At 37.3% G+C, this 21,744-nt stretch overlaps 4 protein-coding genes across 7 annotated transcripts in view; all 4 read left to right on the top strand.

Moving 5' to 3' along the window:
• The first annotated feature begins 538 nt into the window (after positions 1-538).
• LOC105233205 (anionic trypsin-2) lies at positions 539-4,783 on the top strand. 3 transcript variants are annotated; one of them, XM_049455284.1, is made up of 6 exons: positions 539-839; positions 904-1,180; positions 1,239-1,581; positions 1,655-1,813; positions 1,884-2,035; positions 2,323-4,783. In XM_049455284.1, exons 1-4 carry the CDS (start codon positions 550-552, stop codon positions 1,666-1,668), a joined length of 924 nt encoding a protein of 307 aa, XP_049311241.1. In that variant the 5' UTR covers positions 539-549; the 3' UTR covers positions 1,669-1,813; positions 1,884-2,035; positions 2,323-4,783. The 3 variants fall into 3 exon arrangements, with proteins under 3 accessions (XP_049311241.1, XP_049311242.1, XP_049311240.1); XM_049455285.1 differs by lacking the exon at positions 2,323-4,783 and adding an exon at positions 2,082-2,278 and having other exon boundaries at positions 1,884-2,000; XM_049455283.1 differs by lacking the exon at positions 2,323-4,783 and having other exon boundaries at positions 1,884-2,151.
• A 561-nt stretch (positions 4,784-5,344) lies between these two features.
• Positions 5,345-6,358, top strand: LOC125778320 (duodenase-1-like). Its single transcript, XM_049455280.1, has 3 exons — positions 5,345-5,627; positions 5,697-5,959; positions 6,017-6,358. The coding sequence occupies exons 1-3, from the start codon at positions 5,345-5,347 to the stop codon at positions 6,356-6,358; spliced, it is 888 nt and encodes a 295-aa protein (XP_049311237.1).
• Positions 6,359-6,889: 531 nt separating this feature from the next.
• Positions 6,890-7,497, top strand: LOC125778321 (uncharacterized). The gene has a single exon (XM_049455282.1). It carries the CDS (start codon positions 7,027-7,029, stop codon positions 7,438-7,440), a length of 414 nt encoding a protein of 137 aa, XP_049311239.1. The 5' UTR covers positions 6,890-7,026; the 3' UTR covers positions 7,441-7,497.
• Positions 7,498-9,067: 1,570 nt separating this feature from the next.
• The window catches only part of LOC105222577 (serine/threonine-protein kinase tousled-like 1), a 206,378-nt gene continuing 193,701 nt past the window's right edge, over positions 9,068-21,744 (top strand). Inside the window, exon 1 of one of the 2 annotated variants that reach the window (XM_049455861.1) lies at positions 9,068-9,771. In XM_049455861.1, the coding sequence (XP_049311818.1) occupies positions 9,700-9,771 (72 nt within the window). In that variant the 5' untranslated portion in view covers positions 9,068-9,699. The remainder of the gene's footprint in view (positions 9,772-21,744) is intronic. The other variant, XM_049455873.1, reaches the window with a different exon arrangement.

The following is a 21,744-nucleotide window of genomic DNA, read 5'->3' as shown; positions in this document are numbered from 1 at the left end:
GTATTGCAGCGGGAGGGGATTACGTTGAAGAAAATGAAATGGACAAAATTCACCTTCCAACTTGATCACAGTAGTATGGTCAGTTATTACCAATGTGCACAAGCGAAAAATATCTGAGGCTTACAATTGATAAGAGATGGACTTGAAGAGACGATGTGAAAATTCAAAGAACCCAGCTCAGGTTAAGGTTTACGAAGCTGTAAGCCCCTCTCGATCGGAGAACCATGCTAACGTATTTCCGATAGATAGACTAAGAATATATCATCCATTAGATCGCCTCTTTCGATTCAATTGGTTATGAAGGTGAGATCAATTAGGTATAATATTTTTCATTATACTTTAACATCATTGTTTTTATGAGCAAATTTAGTTACTGTCATATTAATAATAATAAAGATTCTAAATAAAACAAAATATTAGTCACGAAAAGTTAAAACTATAAACAAAACTTTTCTTTCGATTACATAACAGTTTGAAATGTTGAGTCTTACATCAAGCATAATTCAATTATTATTACTATTATTGAATCATATTCATAAGAAGTTAGAAATGTGTTCAATTGAAAAAATTTTAGTGTCAATAGTTTTGATCAACATTTTACGATTGGAAACATATCTTTGTGCAAAAAACAATAGCAAGATCATAATGGAAGATGCTCAAGAAAAATATAAATTCTTGATAACCGGCGGTTATCGTCCGAAGATAGATACTTTGGCAAAATATGTTGTCTCCATACGAGGAAGCAAACACAGATGGTTTTTTGGAGATGATCACAAATGTGGCGGCTCCATAATCTCACCCAAAGTTATTCTGACCGCAGCACATTGTGTTTGTAAGCGGTAATCTAATTGTTTGATGTTTAAAAATGTATTAATGAGTACATAAGCCTTTCTATAAATTCAGTCACAGCCGAATACGGCTGAAACCGTCAGATTTAACGGTCGTGGCGGGAACCCCGAGGCGTTTGGTACCTACTGAAACAACACAAGTCTTAAAAGTTGATAAAATTATACGACACGTCTACTACAAACCGTTAACTTTTCGAAATGATATTGGTATATTGTTGTTGGTAAAAAATATATATGAAGACGGTGTTGCAGTACAGAGAATTAGTCTGCAAACCCACCATTTACCGCCCTATACTAAATGCACCGTGCTTGGCTGGGGTCGAGTTTTTTTCGTGAGTAAAAGCTTTTATAAAAAAAATATGTGGGAATTGTAATTATTAATTATTCTAGAGGGGCCCGATGCCAGATGAAATATTACATGTCGATGTCTCTATAATGCCAGACAATTACTGTGACGCTAGAACTGACAAATATGCTTTTGGCATGATGTGTGCTGGCGATTTGGCTGATCCTGAGAAAGATTCGTGCAGTGGTGATTCAGGTGGTCCGCTGATATGTAATGGCAGTGTAACGGGTATTGTATCGTTTGGCGTTAAATGTGGTATACCCGAACATGCCGGTTATTACACCAATGTGACTTCGTATCTTGAGTGGATTCGTGAGAACGGTTTCAGTAAATTGAGGCCTGTAAATTTGATTTTGCTAGTTATATTACAAATTTTCTTAATGAAAGGTATGTGAAGCGCATTTATAATTATTTATATATTATTTATATAGAAAATTAACGGTTTTTGTTATTGCAACAGTTAAACTAAACTAAGTTTTGTGAGGAAAATGGTTTATGTGTTAGGGACAGGAGTGAGGAGTTGACAATGTCTTAACGCAGGTGAGCGTGTTAGAGAGCGGTTGAATAAAGCGAGCTCGACTTAGTGTTTTACCGAACCAGTATCGGACTGATTGTTACCGTAAGCGGTGTCATAATATACAATTGTAGTATCAGTTTTTGATGCCTGACACTGTTTTTTGTCTTTTTAGTTTCATTACTATCATCTAATAACATGACTGCCAACGGATTGTCATGATAACTTATCCTGTGCAAATATGCTGAACTAAATCTTTTAATTTCATCTTTAACAATATACCTTTTGTCAGGTCTGATTGAATGGCTTTATTTGTTATGAACCAAGGTGCGTTTTTAATTAATCTTAGAGTTTTCGATTGGTATCTTTGTAGAATTTCAATATTTGAACTACAAGCAGTGTCCCAAATTGCACATCATATATCCGTATAGGTTTTAGTATAGATTTAAATAATAGTAATTTATTTTCAAGATGTAACTGCGATGTATGTCCAAGTAGCCAATAAAGTTGTTTGGTTTTTATTTTTAATTGTTTATTTTTGGCTTGTATGTGCTGTTTCCAAGTTAATTGTTAGTCCAAGTGCATGCCGAGGTATTTAACGCTCTCACTTTTAGGAAGAGACAGAAGAGACGAAGCAACATACACTAAGGCCTGGCCGAAAACACAGCTATCCTGAGGCTATAAAAGTCCTAAGTGGTATTTGTCTCCGAAAGAACTGGCTATAGTGAATGAGTCGCATAAGGGGTCGAATGATCTGGTCATCGCTTTATGGCAGAAGTCATGATCCCCTAAAGGTTAGGTAAGAGGAAAAAAAGATAAATCCGCAGTAGTGTCAGAAAACTAATTGCAGTAGGCGAACGGAATAATGTTCAGCTATTTAGGGTTCCGGACATACAGGTAGTGGAGGAAACGAAATTGCAAACAAACTTGCGAAAGTAGCGGCCCCGGCAACAGGCCCTGTGCCTTTCTATCTAATAAGCAGACACACGATAAAGAAGGAAATGAGACATGAAAAAAAGAAAATGAAGAAAGATACTGGTTAGTAGTGACGGAATAAGACAATCAAAGTAACTAATAAACGGCTACAATACCAGAAGAGATAAAAATCTTTTTTTATTTATTAAAAATAACTTAAGTATAATAACATGATTTAGAGGACACTGCCGACTGAACGAACATATGCACAGAAATGTACTCTGACGAAACTTGTCGGTGCTGTGAGGTAAAATCGGAGACACCAAAGCACATATCGTGACATGCGATGCTGTAGCTAGAAGAAGGCTGACGCTTCCAGGAGTCATTCTGAGGCAAAACTACATTAAATCCATCAATACCTCAAGCATCCGAGGCTTTAGTATTGAACGAAATAATGTGAAAGAATCAGAGGGCACAATAGTGCTATGATCGCGGTTTCAATGTTACCAACATATCCATTTATCCACAGCAACTATATTAACTGATTACTCGTATTCCGATTAATTCACTATTCTCCGTGTGTCAGACCGTCATATGTCGGAACATCACATCAGTTAAGTGCAATTTCGGCACTGGCTGGTGTCACTTCGCGGCGTGTTCCGGCCTGCGCACCATGCGTGAATGGAGTGAGTCGTACGTTGCCCCATGCTGCTGGAGTCTGCCCCCGCAACACACAACAGTGGCGTCTCCAATCTACATCACAGTACGACAACCGCCCCTGCGTGTTCTGCAGCTGCAACAACCACCACCAACACGCCACTCCCTCACCCCCAGCATCATCCACGGACACCAGCGACAAACCCGCGTTCTTCAATTTAACTGCAACGGACTTCAGAGTAAGATCGAGGAGATAGATATGAATCAGGAAGGCGTATCGATAGCTGTGGTTCAAAAAACCAAGCTAAAGCTAAACAGCCCCTCAGATCTTCTGAATTGTGCCGGTTTCATAGTAATACGTAAGGATTGCGAGCGAGATAATGGTGGTAGCCTAGCCTTCATATTGCACAACACCGTGCAATGTCGTCTAATCGATGAAGTGAGCGACCACAAGGATACTACCCTAGAATGTGAGGGTATAGCTATGCGGCCAGGCGATGTCGAGCTTGAAATATTTAATATATACATCCCCCTGTTATATGTTGCCCTACAGGATATCACCCGAATATAGGCGCGCTACTTCGTGGTGAAAACCATCTGGTAGATGCGATTTTAACGCGCACCACGATCTTTGGCATTCCTGCCTGTCAAACGATCGTAGGGGGATGGAGCTGGCGGAACGACGATTGACGATTCGACATTCTGCACAATGAATGACGAAGCCCACACCAGGTTGCGTTCGCATCAAAACCACACATATGTATGTATAAAGTAAGTTAAAAGACTTCCTAAGATTAAAAATATTCGGTAAAGTTTTGGGAGAAATCGCTCTTATAAATTTTTACCTAATTGTTTACTATAAATTATTGTGTTATACATATGTACATACATACATAGAAGTTGGTACAGTGGCGATTTATGTTGAAGGTATTTAAGAGAATAAAAAGACGGGAGTGATTCTACATTCGATTTAACAGCGACGTCCTTTGCTCTCCAAGAAGCTAGTAATTGATTAGAACGTTGCTGTTGTTGTTGTAACGAGTGCCTAGACCCTCCATGTGGGAAAGTACCATTTTAGCCAAAGCTGTTAGCTGGAGCTGTTCCAACGGGTTCGGACCACAGGAAAAAAGGAGTTAAGTGAGATGGCTTCATGTGGGCAGAACCTTGCGGTGACAATTCCCCAGGTCGAACAAGTCAACTGAAACAATAAAAGTAAACAAATTTCATTAGTTTAGCGTAATTCCTTTTGCTTGAACGATCGTTTTTATGACTTTTTTTTTGTGCACACGGGAACGTTTTATGCAAAAAATGAACTTTTCGGTCACTAGAAATTTCACTAAAAAATTCAAAAAAAAAAAATTTTATGCGTAAAAAGTCGATCGTTCAAGCACAGAAAAACTTCATTACCAACATTAAAAAAAAAATTTGAAGAAAATCGGTTCAGTAGTTTTCCGCCAATCCATGTCACCGCAAAGTCATTTTTCAAAAAACACCATTTCGAGATATTCGCGTTTAAAGTTTCAAGTTCAGGTTAGAAATGCGATCACTTTTTTTACTGCTCGAATCTCAATGAAAATGTTCTCAAGGAGTTCTTCTTTAAGATAAAGCAATAAAAAATTTTCGATTTTTTGAAATTAAAAAAGGTATATAACCCCTTAAGCGGCCTCTTGAGACAAAACCAGGTAGAGAAGAACTACCATCTTCTTTCGGAAGCTTTTGGCTGGTGTAGGGACAGTAGTCTTTCCATGTATATTCGCCGAAAAGGGCAGGAAACTCCAGCGACAGGGTCCTTGAATAGTGGTGATGACCAAGCAGTTAAGCGTCCCACCAACGACAAGGGGACTACCATTGAGGATGCAAACGGTCATAGTATCTGAAGAACATCCGAGGTAAAAATATTTATTATTTACATACATAGTATGTATGTATGTACATACAAACTAACTTCAACCGAACTTAGACATTTTCACCTTTTCACTTTGGAATACATATCGATTTAATTTTTTTAGTCTCATGAAATTATTATTATAATTGGTATTGAATCCTGTTTATAAGAAATTGAAAATGTGTTCAATGAAAAATATTTTAGTGTCAATAGTTTTGATCAACATTTTACAATTGGAAACATATCTTTGTGCAAAAAACAATAGCAAGATCATAATGGAAGATGCTAAAGAAAAATATAGATTTTTGGTAACCGGCGGTTATCGTCCCAAGATAGATAATTTGGCAAAATATGTTGTCTCCATACGAGAAAAAAAATATAAAAGGTTTTTTGGAGATGATCACTACTGTGCGGGCTCCATAATCTCACCCAAAGTTATTCTGACGGCAGCTCATTGTGTTTGTATGATGTATTAATTTGAGGTTCGTGTAAAAAAATCTTAATGAGTATGAAGCAATTATCTAATTTCAGCGACAGCCCAATATGATTTATTGGTCGTAGCTGGAACTCCAAGGCGCTTGGTTGTTACTGAAAAAACACAAGCCTTAAAAGTTGATAGAATTATAATACACGCCGGCTACGAACCTCAGACTAATCGAAATGATATTGCTTTGTTATTGTTGTTAAAAAATATATATGAAGACGGTGTTTCAGCACAGAGCATTAGTCTGCAAACCAACATATTGCCTCCGTATACAAAATGCACCGTGCTTGGATGGGGTCGCATTTTTACCGTGAGTAAAAGCTATTATAATACAATAAATGGGTACTTCAACTGTTAATTATTCTAGTCGGGTCCGATGCCAGATTTAATATTACACGCCGATGTCTATATAATGCCAACTGAATTCTGTATAGAGAGAACCTCTCGGTTTTATTTTGGCATGATGTGTGCTGCCGATGAGGATGATTTTGAACAAAATGCATGCCATGGTGATTCGGGTGGTCCGTTGATATGCAATGGCAGTGTAACGGCTATTGTAGCATTTGGCTATAGATGTGGTACCCCCGTTTTTTATACCAATGTGACTTCGTATCTTGATTGGATTCGTGAGAACAGTTTCAGTAAATTGAGACATGTAAATTTTATTTTGCTAGTTATATTACAAATTTTCTTAATGAAAGGTGTGTGAAGCGCATAACAGGCACTTATATAGAAAATTAACGGTTGTTGTTATTGCAACAGTTAAATTAAACTAAGTTTAATGAGAAAAGTGTTTTACGCGTTAGAAGCAGAAGTGAGGAGTTGACAATGTTTTAATGCAGGTGAGCGTGTTAGAGAGCGGTTGAATAAAGCGAGATCGACTTTGTGTTTTACCGAACCAGTATCGGACAGGTTCTTACCGTAAGCGGTGTCATAATATGCATATGTAGTATCAGTTTTTGTTGTAATCCAAATCACAGACTTTTACACAATTTTACATTTCTAATTTCATAGGAAGTCAATTAGATGACGACAGTTGCTGTCTTCGTCTAACAGCAAGCTTCAAAGGCATAACGTACATAAAAAATTTATACAATATAATATTAAATTGTTAATATAAACAGTGTATAGTACATTTGTAGAGGGTAAGGCGCCAATTAAACGTTATTTAATACATATTTACGTACATACATACATACAAACAAACGTACATTACTTCTACAAACTGAACACTCTGGCACTTTATAGTTAACAACAAAATACTATTTGAGCTCAGTTCAGGTATGGCAACGTAGCATTTACAACTGCTTATTAACGTACTTAAGTACATACATACATACATACCTACATACAATAGTATATTCGCTACCATATTTCATGGCACTAAATGATTTGAGAATTCGTACCAAGGATGGGGAAGTGCTCGGCACCCGTGACTCATTATTTGAGAAATCGCAGGTAGTTCAAGAAGCGAAAAAGGTGTCGGACCAAGAAGGTTGCATCTCATTAAATAAAATCACATCAAACATTTTGCGTCGCATTATCATATGGGCCGAAAAATGTGAGGATGCGTCTTATGATTTGGACAATAACAACATGGAAGCATGGAAAGATCAATTCTTAGATGTCGATAATGAAACATTATTCCAAATAATTAGCGCTGCAGATGACTTGCATCAAAAGGAACTCGTCAATAGGGCTATAACTAAAGTGGCTAGAGGCATCAGTGACAAATCAGCACCGGAAATAGCGAAATATTTTAATTTACGTTCGAAAAATGTACACTTGTGAGAATTTATACAATCGGTAATGAGATAAATAAAGTGGAATTATTACTTCCAAAGATAATACGTTTAGTATGTACTAGCAAAAAGCAAAAGAGCTAAGTTCGGGTATAACCGAACTTTTTATACTTTTACAACTTCCAAAGATCAAAGTTCCCTGGCTTTACCTTCACGTACACAAGGCATGTTATTTATAGGAGGTCTATGGCGAGTTTTCATCCGATTTTATTAATGACCAATATATGCAGTACAAAATCACTCGGAAATTTCGGAAATATTTATATTCGATATATTGGATCCGATCTAACCCATTTGTAGCACACAGACATACTACTATCAGAAAAGGATCACTGAATTACCAAATTTGGTTGAAATCTGTCGAGCCGCTCTCAAGATATGTGAATTAATCTAAAAGTGAGTGGTTTGAGGTCTTTAAGGTCCTCTCATACTTACAGGGTTTGTTCGGAAAGTAATAGGACTGATTTTCTTCCGCCGCGATTGTACTTCGGAACGTAGCATAGTACTACCGACTGGATTCCGTAGAGGGCGTTCCTATCTAATGAACGAGCGGCTGGTCAGTTGTCTCCGAGCACCTGGAGAGCCAGGACAAACATTTTCGCGTGACGTGTTTCTGAGAGAGGTGCAAGCCGAAAATGAGGCATTCGTTAGAGCAGAGGTATGTGATTAAATTCTGTGTGAAACTCGGTAAATCTGCGACAAAGACAGACGTCGATATGATCAAGCAGGCTTATTCAGATGTTGCTTTAGCTAGAAATGGTGTATTTCGGTGGCACCAGGCCTTTTTGGAGGGCCGGGAAGAGGGCGCTGATGAAACCCTACGACTGCGAAATACGACCTAACCTGCGACTACGACAAACACCGACAATGTGACTCGTGTGCACAAAGTTTTGCCAAATTTCCTGAAGATATCTTTTCAAATACAAAATTTTTCCTACAAGAGCTTTATTTTGATCGTTCAGTTTGTATGGCTGCTATATAGTATGCAACAGTGGTTCGATATCGGCGGTTCCAATAAATGAACAGCTTCTTTAAGAGAAAAGAACGTGTGCAAAAACTTGGAGCGAAACCTCAAAAACCGAGAGACTAGTTCGCATACATACATATATACAGACAGCCAAACGGACGCACGATACAGAGACGAATATGGCTAAATCGGTTGCTGACGTTTTCTTCCAGGTGTTACAAACTTCATTGCGAACTTAATTTACCCTGTTCAAAGTATAAAGAAGCAAAAGAAACTGAGTCTTAAAATGCATTTAGATCAAATGCTACCTTTTTCAACAATAAGATCTAAGTCTTACTACTACATAATTCTATATTACTCTTTAAAACAATACAAAAGTCCTTAAATCTATTTTTTCAATACTTCTTATTATAGTAATTATATAATACTCTCATATATGTAGACTGTAATTCCATTCCGTCTCTGGAAGCCATCTATCGGTTAAGTCACCGGTAAATTACCTAACAGCGCTCCCAGCGACTTCTGTTGACGTTTCCATGAGTTTTTTAATTCGACCGAAATTTATGTAAAGTGGCAGCATTCAAACCAACCGCAGCTGTTTCGGCGCTCACATGAAATTAGTTTCGTTTGTGTGTGTGTAATATTGTGTGCAGTTTGCTCTGACAACTATTCTTCCGCTAAAATTTTCGCGTTGATTTTTAGTTTGTGTTCTTTCACAAACAATCGGGATTTTAACCTAAAAATATACAATAAATAAGTGAAAATCGATAATCAGTGAATACACGACATACACGCTTTGGAAAAAATTGTATATTTTGCTATAAGAAAGTGTGAATGAACCATGTTGGAGCGCGTAAAATTGCAGTTTTGTTTGTATTAGTGCGGTTGCAAGGGGGAGAGACACGGCTACTATCAGTAAAATAAAATGTGCCAACGTAACGTTGTAAGCGACGTAACGTAAATAGTACGTTTGTTTTTGTGTTTATTACGTATGTTTTATCTCCTTGCTTTTAAGCCGGAGAACTGCCGTATTAATAATAAAATTGGGATAAGTGTTGCCATTTTTCATACGTTTCGCGTTTGTTTTGTTTGTTTTGATCGCGTTAATTGTACGTCGGTAAAGCAGTGTACGCCGGTTTTCGCGGACAAATTTTGGTGAATGTAATTTTTCGCAATAATAATTGTTTTGAATCGCAATATATTACGCTGTTAGTGAAAAATAACTAGTGCTAAAATATAATTTTATATATTATAAGTGTGAATTTGCAAATTTGCAAGGCAATGGATCAGTTTCAAGCTTCGTTGGACCCGAGAAAGCAGGAGCTGCTCGAGGCGCGTTTTCTTGGAGTCAGGGTAAATATATAAATATTTTGTAAAATGAAATATTCACGCGGATCGGTAGATGTATTGCCAAATATTATTTATTTACAGTATTTATTTATTGGAAACAAATTAGGCATGCGCAATACTATATATTTGCGTACAATCGGTCATGTGCGGCTTTGTGTGCTTGGGTTCAATTTGCCTAAACGCGGTGAGGAATTTTTCAAATTGTCCCAATTTGATACATTTAAGCATCTCCGATAAGAAACTTAGTCATTAATAGAAATAATAACTTTAACAAATGCTGAAAGCTATAAATGTAAATATAAGCAGGAGTTACATTACTCGGAACAAAAGTAGAATACAAATTCATTGTCAACAGTTATTTGAATTCGAGTAAAACAAGACCCATTTTTATGATTTCTTTTATGAGGCATTTAAATAATTTTTATTTAATCCAATGGTATATTACAATGCCCATATTCATGGAGACATATTTAAAACTACTGCAATAGCACCAAGTATTCAAAGATGCCTCGGAAAAAAGTGGGTTTGCCGGCGGATAATGTGGCGCTGAAACATCCGATATCAAAATATCATGTCTCGTATCGTTTAATAATAGTTTTTTTTCAGTTTGCACCGAGATTTTTCGAAAAACCCATTTTTTGTTTTTAAGGAAAAAAATGGAAAAAAATTGTTTTTTAGCGAAAAAGTCGTCAGGTTTGTTATTGCAAAATAATAATTCCTTAATAAAAGGAAAAAACGTTAAACCGTAATGCAAATTTGTTTTTAAGCCCATCTTTTTTAAATGTAAATTTTCCTTAAACTTCAGTTCCTGTTCACTTAATGGTTCCTCCATTATCAACTTTACTATTATTAGTGTGTAATATGGTCCCAGTGGTCGTCTTCGTTGTTAATACCACTTCTTATATTGTCAAGGTGCTTTTCCCATAGTTAACCACACTTCGATTCCTATCCTCTCCCCTGTCTTGGCTGTTTATAGGCGCTACCTTCATTGTTGGCTTTGCCACCGCCACATGCTACCATTTCTAGCATTGGCAAGTGATGTGGATGGCATTCCCAACTGATAGCCGAAGTGTTTTGTTGCTGAGATTTTCAGTTTCGTTGCAACAGCAACTCTTTCAGCAACGTGCTGTCTGTGCGGTTTGTTTGCCATTTGCCGGTTATATGAGATATTTCGTACTGTGACTTGGCCGACTCATTGCCTTTGGCTGACTGAATTTTGCGTTTGCGATGAATTTTTGTTATTGTAATTAGTTATTTCTTATGATGGGATAGTAAATTTATAGAAATTTGTGCAAAAATAAAATATAAAAATAAAGTAAACAACGTTAAAATGTGCACATGTTAGTATCTACTCGTATTTTGCATTTGTTTTGTGGAAAATGTAACTGCAAAGAAAAACTAAAATAATCCAACATAAGTGTAACAGTGTTGCTCACCGTGTCATTGAACGAAGACGTTGTGAGAATATTTACTTATACTTTATTCCATACATAAATATTTAGATCAGGTGACATATCCAGTAGTTAGTGCGAGTGTAGAGGACAACAAAAATTATGCCACTCATTAAGCAACGAAAAATGAGTCGTTTTAAGGTTAGTGCTAAGAAAAAGCATATATTTATGCACATAAATTAATATGCCATATATACATACATACATACATATGTACGTATGAAAAAGCTTTGATTTATTGACAGAAAAAGTTGATTGGTTTGGAGGGGTATTAATCAGAACACGCAAAGGCACTTAATATGACCGATATACATATGTATATTCATTAATTTTGCTCTCTAAATAATATTTTGCTGGAATTTCGTTTTTTTAAATACTGCAAATTGTGTCAAATATGTACATACATATGTCCTTCACCATTTCACTTTGAACTTAGTTAACCACAATTTATATTTTTGCAACAAATTAAATATATACAAACAATATAAGTAAATAGATTAGTGATGATGTATTTTCTTACATTGAGACGTGTAACTACCGTCAGTGCACAAAATGCTAGTGATATACATACATACATACTTATATTGTATAATAATTTCAATGCAGTGAAATATAACGCAAAAATTGTTTTAGAGTTTGTTCCAGTTGCGTTCACGAAACTGTTATGTGATTGATTACTGTTGTTGTTGCGGCGGAAAACATTTCTGAAATAATTTTAAAGATTACTGCCCAGTTAGCCGGATAAAAATCCGAGACACTTCCTGTAACGTAGACACGACTGTCGTTGAAACAGTGTAGCACTTCTATCGTTTATAAAATGCTCAGCTATTTGCCCTTTTCCTTAAAAAAAAGTACGAAAAATTATAAGCAGATACTTTAAACAGTTTGCTGTAAGGTTTCTCTCTTCTTTCATATATAGTATAAATCGAGCATATTGTAAAAACTTTCTATTTTCAACTGTAGTCGAAAATCACTGTCTTGAATTCATTCATACTTATTGTCATCATAGAATTTTTGAGCTGAGTTTTCCTTTTTTTCGTATTTTTAACTTTTTTTTTGATATTTGCCTTAATTTTGTGTTGAACATTGTTAAAACAATGTTAAAGAGAGAGCAGAGACCCTCAACATATCTTATGGATCAACTCTACACATTTTACTTATGAAATGTGTCAATGCAATACTCGGAGAAAAACTTTAAATCCATTGCATAAACGACTTTGAGTAGAGATCGCATAAAAATGCAAAAAAACAGAATTAATAGAAGGCAGTGAAGGTCATCCCAGCCGAGATATAGAAAACTCATCCGGAAAAGCAACGAGTGGTTGAATTTTTAGTGGTTAAAAAGGGTTTATCTTGATTTCCGGCAAAAGTACATGTCAATGTTGTAAGCAATGAAGTGATTTATAACTTTTATAAACGAATTTTTTTCACATAACCTCAAAATTTATGTGAAAATTTCAAATAACCTAGTTTTTGAGTGAAACGAAAATGGTGAATGAGGGGTGAAATAAGCGTGGCAGTCTATTGTTCAATATCTTTATCGCAATATCTTTATTGCAACAAAGAAATTTAGGATAAGTTTACAAAATCGTGAAAAATCTTGGAAATTGGTCCAGTCTAGGTAACGGAAAAAAATATCGCAATATCTTGTGCGATGAAACAAAAATTCATTTGTACGACAATGATGCCAGACGCAATGTTCGCCGTCCAAATGGCAAAGAGTTACATTTACAAAAAGAAATGTTAAACATGGTGGACATAATGGTCGGGAGCTGCTTTTCATGATATGGTATGTGGCCAATACATCATCTTACCGACACTATGAATAGATTCCAATATAAAGATATATTGGAGAACACCATAAATGTCCTAAACATACTTCGTAGTTGATAGCAGATTGGTTTCAGTACAACGACGCGGGTTCTCTTAATAGGCCAAGTCAGCCCTCTAACTTGAATCCAATTAAAAACCTTTGGCGGGAACTGAAACAGACGATTGGAAAGCAATCATTCCAAAATAAGGTGCAGTTATGGAATTCATGTTGAATTTTTGTGTAAAAACTCTGGGATAGATATAGATCTTTTCCTTATAACTTTTTTTCAATAGGACTCGTAGTTTTGGAGAAAATCGAGATAAAGAGTTTTTTATCCTTAAATATTCAACCACTTTCCTCCCCTTTATTTTCGTAAATTATTTTTCCCTTAATATTTTTTATTTTAACTTTCGTTTTTGATGGATTTCAAATTGCTATGAACTTTCCCTTTTTTTTATAATTTTCTAACGCTTATGCACTTTTGCATGTAAAAGTATAGGTGAGGGGTCTTGGTAGAAAGTAGTCGTCCAGAGCATGACAGCATACTGTGTTCGGCTATACGCATACACCCGTATAAGTGCCACGAAAAACACGCAAATTTATGCCTAGAAGCATACTTACATACACACATGTGTACATAGTTACTTACATGCGAGTAAACAAATATGCCGACTTGCAAACAAACGGCCCATTAATGGATCCTATATTAGCGCTACGATTGGGTACTGACTCCTGTTTCTTATTGGGGTTGGCAGCCATATTGTATATGCTCGTGACCGTCCCCCGTTTGCAACGTTCCGTTTATTTGTGGTTGCGTATACGCCATCGTGTTACCCTGTTGTTTTGCCATACCTTCAGCCTTCGTGGAAGATGATAGGGTTTAATAAAATGCTTGCTTCCGCTTATACACATAACATTCTTGTATGGATTTATGTACCTACTGTTACTCTATATGCATATACATACATACAATTATATGATATGTTTTATTACACTTTTTCTCATGTAAAATAATAAATTTTGTATTTCGTGGCAACTCAGCGTGAAAAATATTACTTCGAGGTTTTGTTCGCTCCCGTTTGTTGCTTCAGTTTTAAAACCAGATATTTTGTGAGATTATCAATTTGTACAGCATTTGTTTCAGCACCATAATCACCATTTTCTTTATAAATCAAGCTTTGGCTTATTAAGGAAAGCAGCGCTCGGATTACTATCATTCATATTTTTTTTAATTTAAGAGGTTGCATACACTTTTAAGTAAAAAGACACATTTTTTTGGTTTTTTTTTATTGAAGAAACATTTTATTTAAAAGATAAATAAAAACAAGAAAAAACGTTAACTTCGGATGCACCGAAGCTAATATACCCTTCACAGGTGCATTTCTTTTAATAACTATGTGCTCAGTTTGTATGGAAGCTATATGCTATAGTAATCCGATCTGAACAATTTTTTTTGGAGATTATAATATTACCTTAAGCCGGAATCCATGTCAAATTTCGTGAAGATACCACGTCAAATGCGAAAGTTTTCCACACAAGCCCTTGATTCCGATCGTTCAGTTTGTATGCCACCTATATGTATGCTATAGTGAGCCGATCTGAACAATTTCTTCCGATATTACATTATTTCTATGAACTATAACTCATACCAAATTTCGTGGAGATATATCGTCAAATGAGGAAGTTTCCCCAACTAAGCATTTGATTCCTATCATCCAGTTTGTATGGCAGCTATATGTTATATTTAACCGATCTGAACAATTTTTTCGGAGATTGCATTGCTGCCTTAGAAAATAACCTGTGCCAACTTTTGTGAAGATACATTGTCAACTGTGAAAGTTTTCCATACAAAGACTTGATTCCGATCGTTCAACTTGTATGGCAGATATATGTATGTTATAGTGGTCCGATATCGGCAGTTCCGACTAATAAGCAGCTTCTTGAAGAAAAAATTACGTTTGTAAAATTTCAAAAATATATCTTAAAAACTGAGGGACTAGTTCGTATATATACAAACAGACGGAAAGACAGACGGACATGACTAAATCGACCCAGCTCAACATACTGATCATTTATATTTATACTTTATATGGTCTCCTACAGTTCCTTCTGGGTGCTACCAACTTCGTGGCAAACTTAACCCTGCGCAGAGTATAAAAAGAACTAAGACTGTACATACAAGGTGTGTTCCAAAGTAAACAGAACTTAAAAAAAAATACAGAACAAATGGTTTTTTCGGCAAAATCAATTTATTTTATTTTACCAATTTTAAAACAAAATTTAATGTTGGCTCTTTGTTCGAAACTCATTTTCGCACCGATAACACAAACATACTGACTCTTAAAACGCAACTTCACTTCCAATCGATGAAATGTCATGAAATTCTCACTGGATAATCGATTAATATAGCAGATTCTAACGCACTAGTCGACATATAGATATGCGCTAGATTCAAAAAGTCTTGTTTACTTTGGAACACTCCATGTAGTTCCCTTCAAGGGTGATACACTGATTATAGAGACTCTTCAAACGGTCTAATAACGCTTTGTAAAAGTCGCTGTGTTGAAGGTCCTTCCTTATCCAAGTTAATCAATAAAAACCATCATGCACATTCTAAAATAAATACCTCATAACCCTGCCAGACGCGGAGCGGAAATGATGATCACATGTAAAGGCAAAAACTCTGTTTTATTACAAATGAACGTCTCCACACACAGCTCCGAATTAACAACTCATCATTGCGCTCGCGCGGCACCCACTTTGCGCAGCAAAATTCCTGCATGATATAATTTACACGTTCAGTTGATATCTTTAGAGTGGCTGCTATCTCGAACAAATTCACTTTACGGTCATCCAAAATTATTTTGTGAACTTTTTTGATGTTTTCGTCTGTTGTAACAACTTATTTTGGGTGTCCACCGTGTTCACCGTTCTCGGTGCTCATTTCATCAAGTCTAAACTTAGCTTACCAATCCTTGATGGTTGATTTTCTGGGGATAGTGTCCGGAAACTCGTCATCAAGCCAATATTGTGCTTCAACTGTATTTTTCCTTCAAAAAGCAATGAAAAAGAATGTTATCCAAAAAGTAATGAGACCCGCGCTTTTTGAAGGTGAGGTCTAAAAAAAAATCATATGGATTTATGATCAGGTCGGGGCTTGTTACAACATGTTGTTTTTAATTACAAGAGATATTCAATCAAATTTGGTGGCTCGCTCTCATAGAAATGAGACAAAATTTGAGACCCACCTGATATTGGTTGTCAAATATCTCCCTTCCGCCTTTTTGTTTTTTGAAATTCGAGGCTATGTATAAAGCGTTACAGAGCTTGTAATACTATACATCGTTTGAAAGGTCTTGACATAACCTACAAAACGACGCTATGCATGATTAATTTGGATATTGCGTCCAACAGTTATAGACGTGTAAACATAGTGTTCACTAACGTCGAAATTCGCTAGAGAAACGTTCAGTGAGATTAATGGTGATTTGGGGGATGGTACTCTATCACTTCGATCTGCGGAGGAATGGCTTCGACTATTCAGAGTGGGTGAAAACGACACCATGGATAAGCCACCCGGCGGAAGACCTGTGACGGCATGTGGTATCTCATGACATCGCCCAGAAAATGGGAGTTAGTCACCAAACCACTTTAAACCATCTGCAGAAGGCTGTATACACAAAAAAGCTGGATGTTTGGGTGCCGCATGATTTGACGCAAAAAAAGCTGCTGCTGAAACGGAACGAACTCGACCCATTTTTGAAGCGGATGGTGACTGGCGACGAAAAATGGATCACATACGACAATATCAAGCGAAAACGGTCGTGGTCGGAGGCCGGTGAATCGTTCCAAACAGTGGCCAAGCCGGGATTGACAGCCAGGAAGGTTTTGCTGTGTGTTTGGTGGGATTGGAAGGGAATCATGCACTATGAGCTGCTCCCATATGGCCAGAGGCTTAATTCTACCATCTACTGCGAACAACTGGAGCGCTTGAAGCAGGCGATCGACCAGAAGCGTCCAGAATTGGCCAACAGGAAGGGAGTAGTGTTCCACCAGGACAACGCCAGACCACACACTTCGTTGATGACTCGTCAGAAGCTACGGGAGCTCTGATGGGAGGTTTTATCGCATCCACCATATAGCCCGGATATAGCGCCAAGTGATTACCACCTGTTCCTGTCCATGGCGAACGCCCTTGTTGGTGTAAAGTTGAACTCAAAAGAGGCTTGTGAAAAGTGGCTGTCCCAGTTCTTCGCAAATAAGGACGGGGGCTTCTACAAGGGGGGTATTCTGAAGTTGCCGTCTAAATTAACGACCGAATTGGTGGATATTTGAACAAAATCCGATCACTGTAACACTTTTTATAAAACATTGAAAAAGAGCAAAAAGGCGGAAGGGAGTTATTTGACAACCTAATATACGAGTATTACATCCTAAACATGGTATTAAGTTTGCAACGAAGTTTGTAACACCCAAAGAAAACGTCGGATACTCGTTAAATTATGTATAATAATTGGTCATCGTGATAATGATCGACCCAGCTCGATTTGACCATCTTCGTTTGTGTTTCGTACGCGAATGAAGTATAGTTGTCATACAAACTGAACGATCACAATCAATCCCCTGTATAAAAAACTCACTCTTCTATTTGTAAAATATCTTGATGAAATTTAGCATGAATTATTATCCAAAGCAAGACTGCAATATTCGATCATTCGATCCGACCACTAAAGCATATAGCTGCCATACAAACTAAACGATCAATATGAAGATAAAGGTCTTTACTTACCCTTTGCGAAATGCACCTGTGAAAGGTGTTATAGTGTCGTGTTAGCCGAAGCTAACGTTTTTTCTTGTTTATTATATTTTTCATATGACATTAACTCCTTCGTACACTTATTATATACCTGAAAGCAAACCTTTCAATATTCAATATTAATATTAATGTACTCTGCGTGCATTTTTTCTAATCTCCAGAACCTTGCTATAATTTTCTGATGCAATGAAATTTTCGTTCGCCCCGTCCAAGCGCAAGGTATACATAATTTATATGTGTGCATGAATGTGTGTATGTATGTTGTTTATTGTTGTTTTTGCACTGAGCTTAGATTTCTGCACATTTTAACTTAGATACACATAAACTCAGCATCGGAGCTGCCACAAAATAGGTGGCCTGGCCTGGCCGGGTGCTTGTTAGCCCGTTTGGGTTAGGCTTTTAGGTCCCTGGCTGAATAGCGTTGCAGCGCGTTTTGGTACAGTTGGGAGGCGCTGAAGTTGTTGTCATGCAAGCGCATTCCATACACACAAACACATACATATGCTAGCTGAATACATACATATGTATGTATGTATGTATACAGGGTGTATGCAAGCATATGTACTTTTATAGGACGCACGCACCTTCGAGTGGACGGACGAGTATGTATTTGAAATTTAGAATTTTTGGCATTTGGCTGCAAGTATGAGTGTGAGCGAGTCGAATGTTGCACACAAACAGCTAACAACAAATCCGACACGACAGCTATACAATAACAACATATAAGCAACAACAATTGCATTCACCATATTGCCCACTGTGATACTTACTACCTACTACGAGTACCTAGTATTATTATGGTGGCAGTTGGGGCCAGAGATTGCACTGCCCGCTGCGTCAACGTCATCGTCGTTGTCGTCGTCGCTGTTGTTGTTGTCGTTTGTATAGTTATAGTCGTCGGCGTCGCTGGGCTGTGTTGCATTACTTCGATTATTGCTCAGGCTCAAGTGCAATCATTGGCGTGCTTTGTTGTTGCCACGTCGTTGGCGGAAGCTTTTGGTCATTGCATTAACTGTACACACACATACATACACATACATCTAGATATGTAACTATATTATTGTTACGTTGCTCTTGCAAGCTCCTCTAGCTGCTAATGTTGTTGTTGTTGTTGTTAGTTATAAGTAGTTGTTGTTTTTGGTTGTTGATGGCTGTTGGCTGTTGGTTGTGTTTCGTGACTATTTTGACGCTATCGATGGTACTGTTTCATTTCTACTTACATGCAATTCATATTCATCTGCATATTTCGTATGCTCAGCCTTTCGCGTTCCACTCATCGGCTCCACCACCAACATCAAATGGTGGTCCTCGATGTTATTGTTGTACGTTCGCTTTGTTGGATTTTCGTCGGCACCTGCAACCTGCAACAGATTGAATATTGCGCAAATATATATATATCTACATACATCTATACATACATACATACATATAAATATGTATGTGCGCTACATTTCATTCCATTTCAGTGCACTCGTTGCTTCGTTTATATGCATGAGTAGTTGCGAACGCATACAAATGTTGCCACACAACTTCATTCATATTTACACGAGGCCTACGAACACTACATCTCGAACTGCCTATGGTAACCATTTACATTTGGTCTGATTCCTTTCAACTTGTCCAACTTTACCTTTTAGCTGCGCTGAACTTTACGAGTTGGTGCAATGTTTTATTGCTACCTATTTCGATCTTTTCACCTATCAACAGGCGTTAAATTATCACTTTAGTTAATGAAGAACTTGTAAGTACATGATCCTTATGGCTTAGTAATCGTAGTGGAGACCAATGCTCATGTGTTCAACTTAACACAAAATTGGCAATGTTTGATGTTACCAACGGAGTTTTCAATAAAAGCGCTCTTGTCAAAGTAGATGTCATTATGTATGGAACTCGATTTCATGGCTACCATCGGGCACTTTTGCACAGAAGTCCAGACGCTGAACCAAATTATCGACGGCTTGAATCGGCCGATACTGCTGCAATTTCTCGTTCGATATTCGTACGAAGTTCATCAATCGTTGCTGGCTTGTTAACATATACCATAGACTTGACACACAGAAAATAGTCTAACGGCGTCAAAACACACGACCGAGGCGGTCAATTGACTGGGCAATTTCGTGTGATAAAACGTTCACCAAACTTGGTTTGCAATAAGTCGATTGTGACATTCGCTGTGTGGCTTATGGCGCCGTTCTGGTGGAACCACACATTCTCCAAGTTCATATCAACCAATTCGGACCAAAAATATTCGGTTATCATTGAGCGGTACCGATTCCCATTCACAGTAACGTGCCTGTCTTGATCATCACGGCAGAAGTACAAGCCAATAACGCGCCCAGCCCATAAATCGCATCAAACCGTAATTTTTCTGATGCAATGGTGACTCATGTAGTACGTGTGGAGTGCTGCCTGACCAATAACGCATATTTTGCTTATTGACGAAGCCTTTCAGACAGAATTGAGCCTCATGATTTTTCCGGATCATTTACAAGTTGTTGCTCAGCCCAATTAACGAACATGCGACGATTCTGGTGGTCAAGCGGTTTCAGTTCTTACGTCAATTTGATCTTGTAAAGATGTAGGCCAAGATCTTTTTCTCAAAATTCGCCACAACGACGTCACAGAGATGCTCAACGCTTTAGAACGAAGTGAGAGAGACTGATCTGCGCAGCAATATTCTCGACACTAAGGACACATCTTTGTCCCACTGAAACGGGAACATTTTGTTCTAGACACTAGACGCTCAATTGTTGATCTGGCAGGATAGGATTATGTCGACCATAAATTGGACATAGCGCTCTTAAAGTTGAGGCCACTGACTTCGAATTTCGGTAGTCAATTTTAATAACTTCGAATCGTTGTGGGATAGTATAACTTTCCATGATGAAATGGCAAACCTTACTGAAGAGAAATGTCAAAAGAGCGGGACAATGATTCGAAACTAAGTTTCCTCAAAGAAAAAAAGATTTGAAGCAGCTTTTCTCGAATATTTAATTTTTTTTTCAAGTATTAAGGCAATTATTAAGGCTGAAAGGCTTGCTATTAGAGAAGCATTTTGAGAAGCCTATATTTCTACCGCTAGTGGTGAATGTGTTCAGAATCAGTGAGGAAAATATTTCCGGAACGGATGGACCGATGGAAATTTAAACAAGATCTTTCTGAGATATATTTGTCAGGAAAAGTTTAGTTGGGTTAGGTAAAGAAGTCAATCCTAAGTTTCACTTGGATTGCATGAGACGCCGATCCGACGTGATAACGCCTCATAAAACCCTTAAAATTGTAATAAGCGCCTTGAGTCTATCACATATTTGTAGGCACGGCCAGTTTCAGCTATGGGTTCTGCTTCGCTGAAGTTAAAACTACCGATAGGTTTCAGCCCTCTTCCTCCTAGTTTCGAATCATTCGTATAAAAACTGACTGCTTGTGCTCGATTTCTCCCAATCAACATCTTCAATCAAGGAATTGTTTCTAATAATTTCGATTTTTTTATGCCACACTCTACTTTTTTTACAACTTTTTCTTTGTTTTTTTTTTTTGGGAAGCTGCCATTTTGTGAAAAATCAAAAATTTGACTAGCCCTTTGTTCATTACCATAGCTCAACAAAAAGAAGTCATGGCAGGTGAAGTTTGGAGATCTGTGTGGGATGTCATCTTTTCTCGGCATTTGACATCGTGAATATTTTTGTAGTAGAAACTGACACGCCCTGTACAAATTTAGACTTATGATGAAAACAGTTAAGCCGGTTTATTGATAAGGGATCATTCTCTTTCGTCGTATGTTATCTGGAGTTCTGTTTTGACTGCTATTCTAATTGACTAACCTTCCAGAATACAATAGGAACTTTGTTAAAATTTTAAACTCATTTGCACCGAAGCTATACCCGTAAGCCTTACAG

This window comes from Bactrocera dorsalis, chromosome 4 (genome assembly GCF_023373825.1).
Source record: "Bactrocera dorsalis isolate Fly_Bdor chromosome 4, ASM2337382v1, whole genome shotgun sequence".
Lineage (NCBI taxonomy): Eukaryota > Metazoa > Arthropoda > Insecta > Diptera > Tephritidae > Bactrocera > Bactrocera dorsalis.
The sequence above is the reverse complement of the archived record's forward strand: the minus strand, read 5'-3'. Positions and strand labels throughout refer to the sequence as shown.